The 19,694-nt window shown below is 37.8% G+C and overlaps 1 protein-coding gene across 6 annotated transcripts in view; it reads right to left on the bottom strand.

The window, feature by feature from the left end:
* LOC105463889 (RAB GTPase activating protein 1) overlaps positions 1-19,694 on the bottom strand; it is a 177,326-nt gene that overhangs the window by 111,037 nt on the left and 46,595 nt on the right. For 4 of the 6 annotated variants that reach the window (XM_011711288.2, XM_011711292.2, XM_011711289.3 and 1 more), the window contains 4 exons: positions 10,415-10,649; positions 8,722-8,926; positions 5,686-5,860; positions 4,945-5,102 (listed from right to left, as the gene is read on the bottom strand). In XM_011711288.2, coding sequence (XP_011709590.2) covers positions 4,945-5,102; positions 5,686-5,860; positions 8,722-8,926; positions 10,415-10,649 — 773 coding nt within the window. Of the gene's footprint in view, positions 1-2,581; positions 2,743-4,944; positions 5,103-5,685; positions 5,861-8,721; positions 8,927-10,364; positions 10,650-19,694 lie in introns of those variants that run through there. The other 2 variants (XM_011711293.2, XM_024787383.2) reach the window with 2 other exon arrangements.

Here is a 19,694-nt window from a genome sequence, read left to right as displayed (position 1 = left end):
TCTTAAAATGACAGTTTAACAAAATAATCCCCTATTCTCCCACATACCACTTTCTCTAGCTCATTGTTCTCAAAGGTAAATGTCTGTGGCCATCAGTCAATATGCAAAAAATCTAAATTGTATCTTATTTCTGTACAACTTTAAGATAATGGCAATAGAACCATTAGTAGCTACCGTAAATGGCTAGATGAAAGCTCTGAATACCTACTCAAAATTAAAGGTAGCCCTAAACAAATACTAATTTGAAGCCCTTCTGCACTTTATTACTATTTATACTAATTCAAGAACATTTTTGAATACTTCCATTAGAAAATCAAAGAACCTTAGCAAAGAAGTCTAAAAATGACAAAAATGTTCAAAGAAAATCTTTGCATACCAAACTGTTAAATATTTGTGACAGAGTTTTCACAACTCTGAAATGGAAGGGTCTCAATTTTCAACTGCTGATACACTGGTCTCTATGTTCTCTGGATGCTCAAGTAAATATAATCTCATTGTTTAGCAGTTTAAAACAACAACAGATAGAAAGTTGTCTTTGGTGTCCGGAATCTACAGGGCTACAGTAACATGAAGCAGAATGGAGAGTGTAATCAGCGGGTGTGCACCTCACTGAATGCCAGGGTCCTAGATTATATTTCTGGTCTAATAACTACATCATTGAATGTATCCAAGCTGAGAATTTAGTATTTAATTTCTATTGTATAAAATAAGAAACTGAAGTCCAGGCTTAATTTCCCTGGGTTTACCTATAAATAAGCACAATATAAACTACCCAATTTATCTCAGGAGGATGGTAAGTGGATTAAGTAAAACAAAAAAAGAAGTGTTTTGAATGGTGCATTGAATGAAAATGCTCAATTTAGGTCAGGCACGGTGGCTCATGCTTGGAATCCCAGCACTTTGGGAGGCTGAGGTGGGTGGATCATTTGAGGTCAGGAGTTCAAGACCAGCCTGGCCAAATAGTAAAACCCTGTCTCTACTAAAAACACAAAAATTAGCCAGGCATCGCAGCACATGTCTGTAATCCCAGCTACCTGGGAGGCTGAGGCAGGAGAATCACTTGAACCTGGGAGGCAGAGGTTGCCGTGAGCCGAGACTGCGCCACTGCACTCCAGCGTGGGTGACAGAGAGAGACTCCATCTCAAAAAGAAAAAAAAGTGTGAGACCCTATCTCGACAAACAAACAAATGCTCAGTTTTCCCATGGGCAAAATGAAGAAGCAGGTTTCCAATTATAATTAAATTTAAAAATTGGCCAGGCGCAGTGGCTCATGCCTGTAATCCCAGCAATTTGGGAGGCTGAGGCGGGTGGATCACCTGAAGTTAGGAGTTTGAGACCAGCCTGGCCAACATGGTGAAACCTTGTCTGTACTAAAAGTACAAAAAGTAGGTAGGCGTGGCAGCAGGTACCTATAATCCTAGCTACTCGGGAGGTCGAAGCAGGAGAATTGCTTGAACCCGGGAGAAGGAGGTTGCAGTGAGCCAAGATCGCACCAATGCACTCCAGCCTGAGCAACAAGAGCAAAACTCCGTCTCAAAAAATAGTAATAATAATAATTTAAAAATTAGACTTTTTCAGAAATGAGAAGAGCATTATTCTTATCACACTTTGTCTATATTTATGTTAAAGTAAAACCATAGTAAATCTTGTGTTGTATTATACACAAATATGAGTTGGACAGGGGATAAGTAATATCCATGAACCAACATGTTTTACTACTCTATTCAACATTTAATTTCTACTTTTAAAATTTGCTATTAATATTATACACAATACGTTGAAGAACATTCATGTTAATAATTCTTTGAAAACCTCAATGATTATTTCTGCAGATAAATTCCCATACATATTACAGAATGACTGGATAAGAGGAACTGCATTTGACAAATTTAAATCTGACAAACCAAGGTATATTTTGCTATGATTTCATACATCTAAAGTACTGTTGCGTTAACCTAATACATTTAGGTATAATAATTATTTCGGCATAATTATTATTTAGGTATAATATTTAGGTAAAAATATTTAGGTATAATAGTAAGTAAATAGGTTTTATAAAATTATATAATAGCATAATAATTATACAACTACATAATTTATATGTATAATATACAATTATTATTATACCTAAACATATTTAACCTAATATATTTAGGTACATTGATCATTATACTGAAATAATATATTTAAGTTCCAACCCGGCCAATATGGTGAAACCCCATCTCTACTAAAAAGTACAAAAATTAGTCGGGTGTGGTGGGAGGCGCCTGTAATCCCAACTACTTGGGAGGCTGAGGCAGGAGAATTGCTTGAACCCGGGAGGCGGAGGTTGCAGTGAGCCAAGATCGCACCACTGCCCTCCAGCCTGGGCGACAGAGCGAAACGGTCTCAAAAAAAAAATGAAATTTAAGTTAACACAACAGTATTTATTATAAACCAGAAATTCAGTAAAGTCATGTAGCAAAAGGAAAACAAAGTCCTAACAAATGTGAAAAGCAAATTTGACCATCCAGGGATTTTCTGTAATAGCACTTTGTCAGTATGAGGGTAAATAGAACAAAGATGTTTATGATCATTCTACCTTGAATATGCCTGATTTCAGAAGGAAGAGAAGTTATACTGATACTTCTGAGGGATCTTAATCTTTCCTATTTAATAATTAGAATTTACAGACCAAAATTACATAAATATTTTCAATAAAGAAAAAAAGGCCAGGCGTGGTGAAACATGCCTGTAATCCCAGCACTTTGGGAGGCCAAGGTAAATGGATCACTTGAGGCTGGGAGTTTGAGACCAGCCTGGCCAACACGGCGAAACCCTGTCTCTACTAAAAAATACAAAAAATTAGCCGGGCATGGTGGCAGGCGCGTGTGATCCCAGCTACTCAGGAGGCTGAGGCACGAGAATTGCTTGAACCCGGGAGACGGAGGTTGCAGTGAACCGTGATCGTGCCACTGCATTCCAGTCTTGGTGACAGAGAGAGGCTGTCTCAAAAAAAAAAGAAAGAAAAAATATTTAGTTTAAAGGTTGCTTAACAAGGTAAAAAACTACTTAAAATTATACAGATAATAATTTCCACTTTGCAGGGCACGAAGGTACACTGCAGGAAGGACTATCTCACAGCATTGCTTTGAGAATAGAAATGACCAGGAATGGTGGCTCATGCCTGTAATCCCAACACTTGGACAAGCCGAGACTATCACTTGAGCCCAGGAGTTCAAGACCAACCTGGGCAACGTGGCAAGACCCCATCTCTAGAAAAATTTTTTTAAAAAAGTAGCCAGACATAGTGGTGTGCATCCATGGTCCCTGCTACTCAGGAGGGTGAGGTGGGAGGACTGCTTGAGACCAGAAGGTTGAGGCTGCAGTGAGTCATGTTTGTACCACTGCACTCCAGCCTGAGCAACAGCATTGAGGCGTACCTCAAAAAAAAAAAAAAAAAAGAGAGAGAGAGAATAGAAATGTATATAATTAGAAAGCACAGAGCACAATGCCTCATATTTTACTCCTCAAAGTTTAAGCTGAACTGTACACTAAATTGGCCACCAGATGGCATGACAATTCCAAAGTCTGAAGAGAGACTAAGAATTATCAGTTTTTCTAATAAATAGTCTAATAAACCAATCACTGTGCTTCTTAATTTAAAAGCAAAATATTAGAAATATTCATAATTTTATATAACTTCATTTTACCAATTTAATGAAGTAGTCATGGAGGAACAGACATGCAATTATTGATTATAATACAATCATTTTGTGACATGGGCTATAATTTTTAAAAAATCAAGTCATCTTGCAACCACAAAATTTTAAAGTGAGAGAGGGTTTTAGAGTCTAGCCACCTCACTTAATAAATGAGGAAATTATTGACAGATGTAAAGAAACTTGGAAACGGGGACACTGTTAATAGTAACAACAATTAAACTAAAACTAAGTTTTGACTTCTATTCCATGTTTTTTTCCACCACTCAAAGAATTATCATTACATTTAAAAATTAAAATCAGTGCTTCTAACCCTACAGAAGATTAGACTTCAGATACAGACCTTATTTCTCCCCTTCCAATGTATGCAGATAACTTTACTGGGAAAACCTGACTTGAAAATGCTTAAGATTTTTCGATTACTAATACAAGTAAATCAACCAACTAAAACAAGCAAATACAATCAGCAAAACAAATATAGCTACAAATCCAGCTAAGCTTTGGCCATATACATACATATATACACACACGTATATACATATATACACACATATATACACGTGTATGTGTATATACGCATGTATATATACATATGTGTATATATACATGTGTGTGTTTATACACATACACATACATATATATATATTATATATATATATATATATATATTTTTTTTTTTTTTTTGAGATGGAGTTTCATTCTTGTTGCCCAGGCTGGAGTGCAATGGCAGGATCTCTGCTCACTACAACAACCTCTGCCTCCCAGGTTCAAGCAATTCTCCTGCCTCAGCCTCCTGAGTAGCTGAGATTACAGGCACCTGTCACCATGCCTGGCTAATTTTGTATTTTTAGTAGAGATAAGGTTTCTCCATGTTGGTCAGGCTGGTCTCAAACTCCCGACCTCAGGTGATCTGCCCACCTTAGCCACCCAAAGTGCTGGGATTACAGGCATGAGCCACAGCGCCCGGCGCTCTGGCCATATTTTTATGAGCAGTTAGCCACTTGGTATCTGACTAAAAGAAGGTAGTAACATGTTCCCCGTATGACAATTTTTTTTAATTGCTTTAAAATTCTTCAAACTTTGCCTCTGTTAAATTTATGTATTTATTTTCCTTTATCACCCACATTTTTTTAAAAGCCCTCCCTTTAAAAGCAATCATTTTATGGTATGAAAGTTATAATCTGACCTAGAATTTCCCCTGAACCACAGCATGTTAATACATGAATAAAGTAAGATTCCCTACCTAAAATAACCTTTACCATCATCTTCTTTTATTTCTAAAGACACAGAGAAGGTAAAGATGTCACTGTCAGGAGTCTGGGGTGCAGCAGTGGCTGAAAGTGGGGTCTGCTTGGCAGAACGGCGGAAGGCAGTGGCAAAACTGTAAAGTATCCGGCTTACCTACAACCAGACATGTTAGGAAATGGGCTGTTATCAAAAGATATAAAATACTTTTATTAAGGATGAACGGTTACCTACTTTGGAAGGCAATGATTATCTTTATCCCACTTATTTCTTTTGGTAAATTACCTAATTTGTTAGGCCTATAAAGCAAGCAACACTGAAAGTGGTCAGACAAGGGGTTTTAAAAAAGAAATGGTTGTAAGCACTATAAATCCAATTAAAAATCATTTCCTAAATTGTTAGAAATTATCTGAAGATATTACAATGAAAACAGTTCTAACAAGTTCTGATTTAAAAGAATGGTTTGCAAATCTGACAACGTTAGAACCAGAATGCCTACTTAACCCAATCAAAAGTAGCCAACAGGTCTCCTCTGACATTCTTAGTAGTAACAACAAAGTTCTGGTTAATCGAATTTTTAGTTAATTTATATGTCGGCCCATCAGGCTAGAATCACTAAAACACTAGCAGAGAATTTCATCTGGCTCATAAGTGATCATAATAAATACCATAATCATTTCAACCTAGTGAGAGCACTGGTGAAGTTTCATTTGCAGAGAGTTTTCTCTTGAGGACTTACAGCTTCTTGTATTTCACACCGGAAGACGTGTATTCTGAAGAGCTCTGCATTGTAATGACTTTCAGTGAAAGCAAAACAGTCACTCTCAGGAGTTCCATCATGCCCTCTGACACAGAAGAGGATCTTGTAGATAGGGTAGTTTGCTATTTCAGTGTTTGTCTGAGGATCTAGGAGTCTGTTCAGAGAAAAAGATATAGAGATATTAGATGAATTATGAACAATCTGTACTACGTTTATATTAAGATGTGAGACTCATCCTTTCTAGTAAGAAGATCATATATTTGGTATGCTAATATTAACCTTAAATTTTAATAAGTAAGTCCTATGTGAATTCTGGAAGCTATTGATTACATAATCCCATAGTAGTAAAAACTATATGGTATCATGTTTTAGGGAGGCAAACAGAAAGGTATAAAAAATATGAATAAGCACATTTCTTATATAGTCTGCAACAAACTAAAGACAAGATTAACACGTAAATTAGCCTACCAAAATACACTGAAGCTGCGCCTCTGTTTTTTTTTTTTTTTGAGACGGAGTTTCGCTCTTGTTGCCCAGGCTGGAGTGCAATGGCGCGATCTTGGCTCACCGCAACCTCCACCTCCTGGGTTCAAGCGATTCTCCTGCCTCAGCCTCCCAAGGACCTGGAATTACAGGGATGTGCCACCATGCCTGGCTATTTTTTGTATTTTTAGTAGAGACGGGGCATGTTAGCCAGATGGTCTCAATCTTCTGACCTCAGGTGATCTGCCCGCCTAGGCCTCCCAAAGTGCTGGTATTATAGGCGTGGGCCACCGCATCTGGCGAAGCTGAGTTTCTAATTATCTCCTTTAAAAACGACCTAATCTGCTATGAAAAAATAAAAAAACAAAAAACTGATGCTTTTTCTCAGACTGAAACATGTTTCTTTTTTATTCATGAAAAATAAAGACAGAGATTATACAAAATGCTAACTCAAAAAAAAAATCATGAATAAAAGCAAAAGAATGCCATTCAGTAAAAAATCAAAGGGATAGCATTCATTCAAAAATCTACTTATTCAACGAATATTTATGTGATACCTAAAACATTCCAGACTCTATTCAGGGCACTAAGGCACAACTATGAAAGGTCTAAAAAGAAACTACGCAATTTCAACGCTACGTGGGTAGAGCCATTAATGGGGAAAGCCTAGAAGGCCTTGCTCATCACGGAAATACCTAGGAAGAAGATCTAATGCAAGTTTGAAAGCACTTTTATGAAAACTCTGAAAATGTGGGGTAAGACCAACTAGCTTTCTAACTTTTTTTATAAAATTAAAAATATATTAAAGTATAACTTCAGTTAGAGGAATGAGTATTGACTAAGAAACATTTAGAAATGAATGCTAAACAAATTTTTAATAGTTTATCATTAATAAATAGAATTTGTGAGTCTTTGTGAAATAGTTCTTTAAATACTTCAGGGGAAAAATTACATATACAGATTATTTTACTACAATCAACAGACAGCTATTACTCTGTCACCATGAAAGTCCAAAATACTTCTGAGGATACTGAGAAATGGACACTCTATATACTGCTGATAAAAGTATAAACTGGATCAATATTTCTAGATGGCTAGTTGGCAATGTTATCAGAAGCAATAAAAAGAGACAAACTCATTAAGTTTACTTCTAGGAATTTATCCTAAGGAAATCAACAGAAGTCTAAAAAGATTGAGCTCAAAGATACCTATTTCTAAAACACTGATATTCCCGTATAATTAAAATTAGCTATCATTAGTCATGCTTTTTTCTCTGAAAGATAAAAACCTTAAGATGTCTAATATAAGAGATGGGTTATTTATGTATAACCCATTAATGTGCCATCATAAATTAAAATTTTTAATCATATTTACTGGCATGAAAAAGGGTTTATGATAAAAAACTAAGTACAAGATGGTATGGACAGTTCCATTGTTGTTCAAAAAAAGTTGATTCTAACAGTTGTATAATTACGTACGTATATATATGCAGGTATATTCACACATACATAGACATATACACATACCAATATGCAAAGATCTTAATAAGCCAAGATGTTAACTGTATTTATTAGTGGTAGAGTAGAATTAAGGCTATTTTATGTGGTAATTTAAATAAGCATGAATCTTTGGTAACAGCAGAAAAAAATTTATTTTAGCTGCACTCGTCTGACTTATTGAGCAACTGTATATTTAGCTGGTTGATACAGACATCTGGTTAGCTATCTGCAATTGTTATTTGTTCTATTAGTATAAACAGCCATTTCTAGAGGCTTCTCTGTGCCTCAGTTTTTTCATCTTTTTTTCCTTTTGTTTTGTTGAGAGAGGGTCTCACTTTGTCACTCAGTCTGGAGTGAAGTGGCATGATCACAGCTCACTGCAGCCTTCAAATCCCAGGCTCAGGTGATCCTCCCATTTCAGGCTCCTGAGTAGCTGGAACTACAGGTGCATGCGACCACGCCTGGCTAATTTTTTTATGTTTTGTAGAGACAGGGTTTCACCATGTTGCCCAGGCTGGTCTCAAACCCCTGAACTTAAGTGATCAACCCGTCTCAGCCTCTCAAAGTGCTGGGATTACAGGCATGAACCACTGCACCTGGCCAGTTTTCTCATCATAAAAATTAAGGGGTGTACTGGTATAGTTAATATTTAACAATAAATTTTTGTAACTTTCAAACTCAGCATGAAACTCCATTTTGAACTAATGTGTCAAGCTTGTATTTTCATCAAAGGAACATGGAAAATATAATCTTTTAGGCTGACTCATGTCAATGTATTTCATTTATTCCCAAAACATTGAAAGTCTAATGTACTACACATGACTAGGAAGAGGATGAAAAACTATTACAAATAAGAGACCATTTTTCACAAAGGTTACAGTCCTTGGAAGACATAACATGAGTGTCAGGTAAATGAAACATTACACAAGTAAAGTAAGTATTAATATGTATTTTATTCACTACTGCTTCTTTCTAAAGCAACAGGTCAGAGATCTGATGTAAATACTAAAATATTTCAATAAACCAGTCTCACCTCACAATTCCTTCAGATACATTTGGCACTGAAAGGGTAACATTTAGTGAAATCTGACACTGGCTTCTTAAGATGGACATCATCCTTAAGGCTTCCACTTCACTCCTGGGAGCATTTACTGAGGCACAGCCTAAGTAAGTCAGTTTACTGAAAACTACGCTGTCCTCATCGGCCACTGGTGTGAAAGGACTTGAAGCTTCAGAATCTGAAAGAAACAAAGAATAAGGAAGTGATTATTTTCACTTTGATATTTTGTTGATATGATTAGCAAGTAAAAATCTGCAAGTAACATTTAGGGTCTAAAATTAAGTATTAATGAGATAATATGCCATACCCTAAAAGAAATGCCCATGAAAGCCAGAAATCTCACACTAGAACTCTGTCAGAAACACCAAGATTTTTAGGTACAGGTTGAGTATCCTAAATTCAAAACTCTGAAATATGAAATGTTTCAAATTTCAAAACCTTTTGAGCACTTACATGACACTTAAAATAAATACTATTCGGGGAATTTCAGATTTCTAATTATTGGATTTGGGGTGCTCAGCAGGCAATTATATGCATATTTCAAAATCCAAAAACATCTGAAATCTGAAACACTTCTGGTCCCAAGCATTTCAGACAAAGGATACTCAAAATATAGTGCTATTAAAGTCAGTCTCAATCAGATTCAGATTTGATTCACTTTTCTGCCTCTTCTAATTTGTTCTGACTTTGTAATTTACATTTAGGTCAAATATACATTTAGTATTTTTTCACTCTGAAAACTCCTATCTCTGATTGTCTTTTTTTTTCTTTTTTTTTTTTTTTTTTTTTTTGAGACAGAGTCTCACTCTGTCGCCAGGCTGAAGTGCAGTGGGACAATCTCGGCTCATTGCAACCTCTGCCTCCTGGTTTCAAACAATGCCCCTGCCTCAGCCTCCCAAGTAGCTGTGACTACAGGTGCGCACCACCACACCTGGCTAATTTTTTGTATTTTAATAGAGACAGGGTTTCACCACGTTGGCCAGGATGATCCTGATCTCCTGACCTTGTGATCTGCCTGCCTCGGCCTCCCAACGTGCTGGGATTACAGGCATGAGCCACCACGCCTGGCCTAATTGTCATCTTTCTGACCTGCACTGTTACAGTTATTTCTCTTATTCATCATCTTAGCCACTTCATTATGTTCTCTCAATCTCTTTGGCGTTCCTTTCCCAATAACATCTATAGTTTTAACACCTTGCTTTTCCAAATGAGCCTTTAAGTTGTCCTTCTCCTCCCATACTATGTCTTTCTGCCCCATGCTCTAGTATTCCTTTTTCAACTTGGCAACTGCTCCTATAGAGCTATACAGGTCTGGAGCAAACATCTGTTCACCCAGAATTATCCCTCCATTTCTCAAATATTGTACTCATATTCCTTCTTTCTTTGAAAAATCTTTAAGCATTCTGGGGGGGAAAAAAAAAGATTCCCTCTGTTTCCTTTAGTTATATTTTCTCTTTCCTTGGTACAACTGAAATACATTTAAAAGGAAATCAGAATGGTATATATATTTTTACTCCTCTCACATCCCTTTAGATTTAGAATTTAGAGATTCTAGAGAATGTAGACAATGGTTTTTGCCTGTTCTAAATAAAACCTAGTACAGGGTGGACACTCACATATTAAAAACAATAACCTTCAGTTACGCAAGCAATGCAGCAATCCTAACCTCCTTGTCCAGGTTTCACTGGCAGGCTCATCTCTGGTTTTTGGAGCCCTACTAATGGCACAGGGTTAATGGTGGATGAAGCGGAGAGCTGATTAGAAAGAGGCCCATCTCCTTCACCATCCAGTTGTGACCTTTTCACAGGCTCCTTTTCCCCTGGCTGGTCGTCCATTGGAGGATCCATCAGTACATCTGCTAGCTCTTTTTGCAGCTGCTGTTCACTTCCATTCCCTACAATCTAAGGGTCACAAATACATGCAATCAGCAAAGTGAGAAAGATTAGCCAGTACTGATTAAAATGGGTCCACATTCCAAAGAAAATCATTAGCATTTCTTTTGATACAAAGATATCTTCTGAATTTTTTTTAAAAATAGAATAAATCAAGATCTGCAACAAACAAGGGCGCAGCTGCTCTCTCAATTTATATAGTTTTTCATGAAAAAGTACATAGTGAACTTGAGACTAATACCCAGAAATATATGCGATAGCCTGCCAATGTTATTAAAGTATTTTACTGTGTCCTAAACTAACAATAATTAAAAGATTTATAATTTTGTCTGATAAGAAATAATGCTTTTAAGAAGAACATCTTAGTGTCTCCTCTAGCCCTTAAGAAAAAAGGGAAAATGTGCTTGCTTCCAAAAGATATCAACAGAAACATACATATTAGGCAATACATTTTCACAGGTATTTTACCACTTCTGTCATATGCAAGTCTCTTGTATTTCTGAGGAAGACTTACATGATATGAACAAGTTCTGAAAGTTCTGAAACACTTGAGTAAAGCTGACATGAACATACAAAATAGTCCTGAGAAATAAAAGCACTCTATTTCAATATCAAGTAATTTTATGGAGTCATGATGGGTTATTACTAGTTCCTCAACAAGGAAGCAAGTAAGTGCAAAATCAAGTGGAGACTGGTCAATGCCAAGGAAAACCACAAGTGACACAACACAGTGTTGTCACTAAATGCTTAAGAAATACTAAAAAAATTAACAAAAAAAAAATTGAGTTAGAAAAATGAAGTCATGGGAAAAGAGAGGGAGCCCTGATTTAGGAGGCTTTCTGAAGACTAAAATCTAACAAAAAGTTAAATTCGTCAGGGCTAAGAGAATGAGGCCTACCCTAGCAAAATTAACACAGAGGCTAGGAAGCAAAATTCCAATAACAGAGGTAGGTATCTCTGGGCTACCAAGAAATCCAATTCAAGTATTTTTATTGATTCGGGCTTTCATAATTCCATAAACTTCAAGTCTCTTGTGCTGCAAATTATAATTGAGAAAAAGACAAGTCTTTTTTGCTGACATTCTCCCAAGGAAATTCCAACACTTCAAGTACTTTTGCCTTAGAAATAAAGACCTCTTTCTTGGCTTCAATGACAATTTCTGTTTCTGCGAATTTCATTTCATGTTTGGAGTTATTGCTAATGGAAGTACAAGTGGGCTGAGTAATTTTAACCCTTTGTTAAATCAGATTCTACACATACACAAGTGCAACTGAATTTCTTTTCTCAGAAGTTCTGCTTTAAAAAGTTGGGTTTTCTTTCTGTTTTTTTCTTTGATGGGCACAGTGGCTCACACCCATAATCCCAGCACTTTGAGAGGCCGAGGTGGGCAGACTGCTTGACCTCAGGAGTTCGAGACCAGCCTGGGCAACATGGTGAAACCCCATCTCTACCAAAAATACAAAAATTAGCCATGCGTGGTAGCATGTGCCTGTGGTCCCAGCTATTGGGAGGCTGAGGTGGGAGGATCGCTGGAGCCCGTGGAGTTGAGGCTGCAGTGACCTCAGATCACGCCACCACATTCCAGTCTGGGTGACAAAGCAAAACTCTGTCGCAAAAACTTTTTTTTAAAAGAGACACCATATCACTATGTTGCCCAGGGTGGACTTGAACTCCTGGGCTCAAGTGATCCTCCCACATCAGCCTCCCAAGTAACTGTGACTACAGGCAGTGCCACCATGACCAGCTTAAAAAGTTCTTAAAGCACCTAAAAATCAAACTAAAGCTTAGATCCAATTAGCCTCTTTTCAAAACTGGAGAAGAAATACTGTATCACCTCCAGTAAGCAAAAGACAGCCCAAGTGAACCTAAACTAACTTTTCTAAGGGTAGGGAGAAATATAGGAGTAGAGTTATATAGCTTCCCAAAAGCAGATGAGAGAAGATATTAGATTCCCTGTTGAAGCAATTAGTAACTACAATTGGGAATGCAACTGTAATTGAAGAAAGACATAATACGTGCTATGAAGTACTGTTTTGCTCTTTGGCTTATGAATAAACCCAAGTTTTCTGTTGGGATAGGCTGCCTACGTTGTAACATATTTACCAATCACAGAAATGTAGCTAACCCTAAAATAAAACATGTTTATATATTTGCCTTGTGTTTATACATGTTTATCTTGCATTCTTCCCTACTTTATAAATTTTATAAACATAAGAACTGTCTTCAATGTCCTTAACTCTTCCTTAAAAACTAGGAAAAAGTAATGTACACACACAAATTAGTTTTAAGAGTGGTTTAAAGATAGTAACCTAACAAATGCCTTGAATAATCTTATCAAATACAATACTCAACAATTATCATGTTAGATGGTTTGTGAACCTTCAATGCAATTCCAAATTACTACCTGTGACAGTATAGTACACATACTTTTTTTTTTTTTTTTTTTTTTTTTTTTTTTGAGGCACAGTCTCGCTCTGTGTGTTGCCCAGGCTGGAGTGCAGTGACACATACTCAGCTTAGTGCAACCTCTGCCTCCCAGGTTCAGCCGATTCTCCTGCCTCAACATCCCAAGTAGCTGGGATTACAGGCGCGTGTCAACACACCCAGCTAGTTTTTGTATTTTTAGTAGAGACGGGGTTTCGTCATGTTGGCCAGGCTGGTCTTGAACTCCTGACCTCAAGTGATCCACCCACCTTGGCCTCCCAAAGTGCTGGGATTACAGTCGTGAGCCACTATGCCCGGCCAATATACTTTAATCAATTAAGTTATTTTTTATTTTTAAGACAGTCAACTAATTTTGTCTAAACCAAGCTGGGAAACATTCAGCAGTGCCTTTCAAGGTTCTGAAACTTTGACATGCATCAGAATCACCAGGAGAGCTTGTTGAAACAGACTGTTGGGCCCTACCTGAGTTTCCAATTAAGTAAGTCTGGGGTGGTACTCAATAATTTGAATTTCTAAAAAATTTCCAGATCACAGTGATGCTGCTAGTCTAGGAACTGCACTCTGAGAAACAATCTTAGATTAATGATTTTTGACCATCACTATCCAAAAAAATTATCAGTATTACTAGGGAATATGAAATGAACAAAAGCATGTAATATATAGTATGGTATCTGTCACACAGTCAACATTAATACATATTAATCTTTTTTCAGAAGTTCTGCTTTAAAAAGTTGGTTTTTTGCTGGGTGCAGTGGCTCAAACCTATAATCCCAGCACTTGGAGAGGCCGAGGCAGGCAGATTACTTGAGGCCAGGAGTTCTAGACCAGTCTGGCCAACATGGCACAACCCTGTCTCTACTAAAAAATACAAAAGTCAGCCAGGCATTGTGGCATGCACCTGTAGTCCCAACTACTCAAGAGGCTTAGAGTTAAAGAGGAGAATCGTTGAACCTGGGGGAGCGGAGGTTGCAGTGAGCCAAGATCGCACCACTGCACCCCAGTCTGGGCGACAGAGTGAGACTCTATCTCAAACAAACAAACAAACAAACAAAAAACCTCCACAGATGATTCTGATACACAGAATCACTGAGAAACACTGCCTCAAATCAAAATCCCAAAGTACGAGGCCAACATAGTTATTTACCAGACGGTCCACATATGCATCAAAATACATATGGTACTTTTTGAAAATGCAAATCCTTGACTTCATCCAAGAAAAACCTCTGTGCATGGGCCCCAAGAATCTATATTCTGCACCCCATGAGACGTTCACATGTAACAAAGTTTGAGAACCACTGGGCTAGGAACTTACACAGTTCATTTATTTTCTAATATGAATGATTCATTATGATAAAAGAACTAACTGCGAATGACTGTTACTTTTGGCACATGCTTATCTCCACTAGAGACGCTAGGAAAGTTGCCTATTTAGTTTCCAGCCTCCCTTACGGCTACATTTATTTTCTAATATGAATGGTTCATTATGATAAAAGGACTAACTGCGAATGACTGTTACTTTTGGCACATGCCCATCTCCACTAGAGAGGCTAGAAAAGTTGCCTATTTAGTTTCCAGCCTCCCTTACTGCTATGGCTTACCATATAACACAATTTTAGCCTTTCAGATGTAAACAGAAATTGGCTGGGAAGCTTCTGGAAGACTGTTGATTTTCTCAATAAAATAAATGAGCATGACTGGTGTTACCCCCTTTCTCTCTTCTTCTTGCCTTGGAACATGCATATAGAACCGTGGGGGATGTACTATGAATGAGGTGACACAGAACAAAATGTCAGTAAACCAAGTCAAGCACAGTGGCCTGTGCCTGCAGTCCCAGCTACTCAGGAGGCTGTGGGGAAGGATCACTTGAGGCCAGTCTGGGCAACATAAGGAGACCCCCTATCTTAAAAAAGAGTCAGTGAGCCAAAAATCAATGAGCGGATAAAAGAAATTGGGTCCTTAATGGTATAGATCAGAAGTTAAGAAACATTTTCTTTAAAGGGCCAGACAATAAATATTTTAGGCTTTGCAGGCTTTATATGTAGTCTCTCTTGCAGCTACTCAACTCTGACTTTGTAGCATGAAAGCAGCCATAAACAATGTGTAAACAAACTAATGTGGCTATGTTCCAATTACACTTTATTTACAAAAACAGGTGGCAGGCCAGATTGGGCCAGCAGGCTATAGTCTGTTGAACCCTGGTATGGATGAACAAGTTAAACCAACTAGCAACTGCCTATGTCCAGACTTCTTATAGCAGAAAAATAAACCCACTCTTAGTAGGGCTCTCTTCCTTGCTGCCAATAGCATTCCTAACAGATACCACAATCATCTCTAAAATAAATGTAGTTTCAGGTAAAGTAATGAAGACACTGTGGTATTAGTGAAAAGGCAAATATATAGATCAATGGCACAGAACAGAGTCCAGAAATAGATGTGCATATATGGCCAACTGATTTTCAACAAATTGTCAAGGTTATTAAATGGAGAAAGTGACAAAACAAATGAAGCTGGAACAATTAATCTGACATCTATATGCAAGTACATGAATCTCAAGAGTTCACATCATATACAAAAAATTAACTCAAAAAGGATTACAAACCTAAGTGTGCCATAAAACTATAAAGCACACAGAATAAAACGCAGGAGAAATCTTTGTGACATAGAGATTTCTTAGGACACAAAACGTACGAATCATAAAAGAAAAACTTGAGAACATGAACTTCATTAAAATTAGAAAGTTCTGCTCAAAAGAAACTCTTAAGAGAATGAAAAGATAAGCCAGAGAAAATATTTGCAGGTCATATATCTGATGAAGGACTTCTATCTAGAATACACAGAGAACTCTTAAGAAGAAAACAAACTACCCAATTAAAAAGTACATTGTAATTCCAGCACTTTGGGAGGCTGAGACGGGCGGATCACGAGGTCAGGAGATTGAGACCATCCTGGCTAACACGGTGAAACCCCGTCGCTACTAAAAAACACAAAAAGCTAGCCGGGTGAGGTGGCAGGCGCCTGTAGTCCCAGCTACTCGGGAGGCTGAGGCAGGAGAATATTGCGTAAACCTGGGAGGCGGAGCTTGCAGTGAGCTGAGATCCGGCCACTGCACTCCAGCCTGGGGGACAGAGCGAGACTCCGTCTCAAAAAAAAAAGCACATTTCACCAAAGATACACAGATGGCAAATTAGCACATAAAAATAAACTCAACATCACTAGCCATCAGGGAAATAAAAATTATAATAGGATGCCTCTAAACCCCTAAAAGAATGACTATAGTCTGGGCGCGGTGGTTCATGCCTATGATCCCAGCACTTTAGGAGGCTGAGGCAGGTGGACTGTCTGTCTCTAGGAGTTTGAAACTAGCCTGGGCAACATGGTGAGACCCTGACTCTACAAAAATTTTAAAAATTAGCCAGAGGCATTGGCACACACATTGGTCCCAGCTACTCAGGAGGCTGAGGTGGGAGGATCACTTGAACGCAGGAGGTTGAGGCTGCAGTGAGACTACGCCACTGATATCTAGCCTGGGCAACAGAGTGAGACCCTGTTTAAAATAAAATAATGTAACATAAAATAAAATGAATGACTAAAATTCAAAACAATTCTGACAACAGAGGGGCTGGCAAGAACAAGGAGCAACTAGAAACTCTCGTACATTGCTGTTGGGAATGCAAAATGGTCTAGTCACATTATCCATTTTTTTATAAGGTTTTATAAGGTTAAACATTACACTTACCATATGACTCACTCTTAGGTATTATTTACTCAAGAAAAATAAAAACATATGTCTACACAAAAATGTTTGCAAATTATTTTTTGAGAGACAGGGTTTTTCTCTACTGACCAACCTGCAGGAGAGTGGCACAATCATAACTCACTGCAGCCTCAAACTTCTGGGCTCAAGCTATCTTCCCATCTCAGCCTCCCAAGTTGCTGAGATTACAGGAACACGCCACCAATGCCTGGCTGCAAATGTTAATGCATTATTCATAAAGCCAAAAACTGAATACAACCCAAATGTTTATTCACTGGTGAGTGGATTAATAAAAAGATTCTTATAGATCTATAAAATGGAATACTACTAAGCAATAAAAATAAACTACTAATACACACAATAACATGGACAAATCTCAAAAGCATTATTCTATGTAAAAGAAGCCAGACACAAAAGGACTACATACTGTATGACTCCACTTACCTGGCATTCTGGAAAAGGCAAAACTATAGGGACAGAAATCAGATCACTGGTTACCAGGGAAGGGGAATAAAGGTATGACTATATAGAAGCACAGAGGTACTTCTGGGAGTAATAAAAGTATTCTCCATCTTGACTATGCTGGTCGTTACATGAGACTTTACATTTGTTAAAACTCAGGACTGTACAACTAAGAGGGTTGCATTTTATTGGTATAAATTGTATCTAAAAAATCTGACCTAAAACAAAACAGAAAAAGTATGATTTCCACAAAAGATGCAATTTGAGAAGACAACTGTTCCTTTTTTCTACCTACCCTCCTAAAGGTGCTCATCCAGGATTCTGTCTTTGGCATTAACTTCATGTTATTAGACTCTTCTGTGCCACTGTACGGTATCTACTCCCAACACCATACAAACAATCCCAAATCTATACCTAAAATCCCTTCCTCAACTGTCTACTGGATAGATACCTTCAGTCGGATATATCAAACTTATTCTGTCCAAAACTTAAGCCACTGATCCTCTTCCTGCACCTTTTTTTTTTGGGGGGGGGGGGACAGAATCTCATTCTGTCACCCAGGTTGGAGTGCAGTGGTGCAATCTCTGCTCACTACAACCTCTGCCTCCCGGGTTCAAGCAATTCTCATGTCTAAGCCTCCTGAGTAGCTGAGATTACAGGCATGTGCCATCACAACCAGCCAATTTTTGTATTTTTGGTAGAGATGGGGTTTCACCATGTTGGCCAGGCTGGTCTCAAACTCCTGGCCTCAAGTATCTGCCCACCTTGGCCTCCCTGTTGGGATTATAAGCATGAGCCACCACACCTAGCCCTCCTGCATCCTTTTTTAATCAATGAGTTGTATTACCATTCACTCCATGGCCAAATTAAGAATTACAATCATCCTTGATTTCTCTCATTCCCATGTAACTCACAAATCCTACTGACCCTTGTCTGTCCATTTTTCCCTTCTTCTATCTTCTCTGCATAGCTAATACCTTAGTACAACCTCTCCTAAGCCTACCACAAAGTTAGTAGTTTGCCTGCCTTCCTTCTCTCTCTCCTCTTTCATATATGGCCACCATTCAACTCATAATTGCCAATCTTAGTTGTGATCAAGCACTGCCTTGTTTTTAAATCCTTCCATGGTTCCTCAATGCCCACAAGATAAAGTCAAATTCGTAAGTATATCCTATGAGTCTTTTCACAACTCTGCTCAATCTACCTTTCCAGTCACTTAGTCACAGCAAACTACTCAACTTTCTCAGGACACATCATAAACTTTCAAGCACCCACACTTTGCATGGTTTCCTTTCCTGGAAAGCCATCCTCTCCTCCTTTGTATTCTTTAAGACCAACCTTAAATTCTGTTACCTCCTCTGGGAGATCTTAACCCTTCTAGACAGGATTTAATCACTCCCTTCTCAGGACTACCATAATATTAGCATACATGTTTATTCTAGCATTGCTACTTGTTTTAGAAAATATTTGTTTAGAAAGTCCCTTGAACCAGACTGGGCAGAGACTGTTTGTTAAATTATCTTTACATCCCCAAAGCTTCAGATAGTGACTGGGACGGAATACACCTGAAATACACATTTACTGAACTGAATGTTAGAAATGCAAAGAATGGAAGCCAAAGCAGTATGATTTTATCCTACTTGAATACTGAATATTCCACAAATTTTGGTTTAATTATAGAAAGGAAATTTGAATGACTTTAGCTTTATCTACTAAAATACAAAAACAAAAACAAATACCATCTTTTTTCATTATTCTGAGCAAGTATCATTAAGGTGTAACATTTGCAATAAGAATACCAGGCAAGACCAAAGAGCCCAGTGCAAAACACAAACAATATATTTTGAAGTCCAACAAAGACTTCTAATGTAATTTAGCACAAATACGAAGACAAAAAAAGCAAAACAAATATTTAGGAATAGTACAACTAAGAATTACATTTAGATTTGTGTTTATTTCCATGTACTCTACATTAAAAGGAAGGAACAGTTCTTTAGGAAAGTCCTGAATTGTGAAGGAAAACAATAAACATAAAGAGGCCAATTGAGCATTTAGCAGCTACTGTAAACATAAGACATAAACGTGTGCAGGGATGAAGACTGCATGATGAATCGTTTCTTCGTAATTCTGTTTACATAGCAAGGTGGTACTAAAAAAAAAAACTGGGCTCAGAGTTGTTTTGTGGCACAACTCCAAGAGGCCCCCCATTCACAGCATGAATCATGTGAATGTCTCTCATGAGAACTGTACTGTGCAAAGCCTATGCAACTGAACTTAGGAGCCATACTTGGGCTCCCAAGTAAGACAGATCTGGCTTTGGGACATTGCTCTGACATTAACTCTGTAACTGAGGATTAATGTCTGGGAGCCCCAACTGTCTATCTCATCTGTAA

This window comes from Macaca nemestrina, chromosome 14 (genome assembly GCF_043159975.1).
Source record: "Macaca nemestrina isolate mMacNem1 chromosome 14, mMacNem.hap1, whole genome shotgun sequence".
Lineage (NCBI taxonomy): Eukaryota > Metazoa > Chordata > Mammalia > Primates > Cercopithecidae > Macaca > Macaca nemestrina.
The sequence above is the reverse complement of the archived record's forward strand: the minus strand, read 5'-3'. Positions and strand labels throughout refer to the sequence as shown.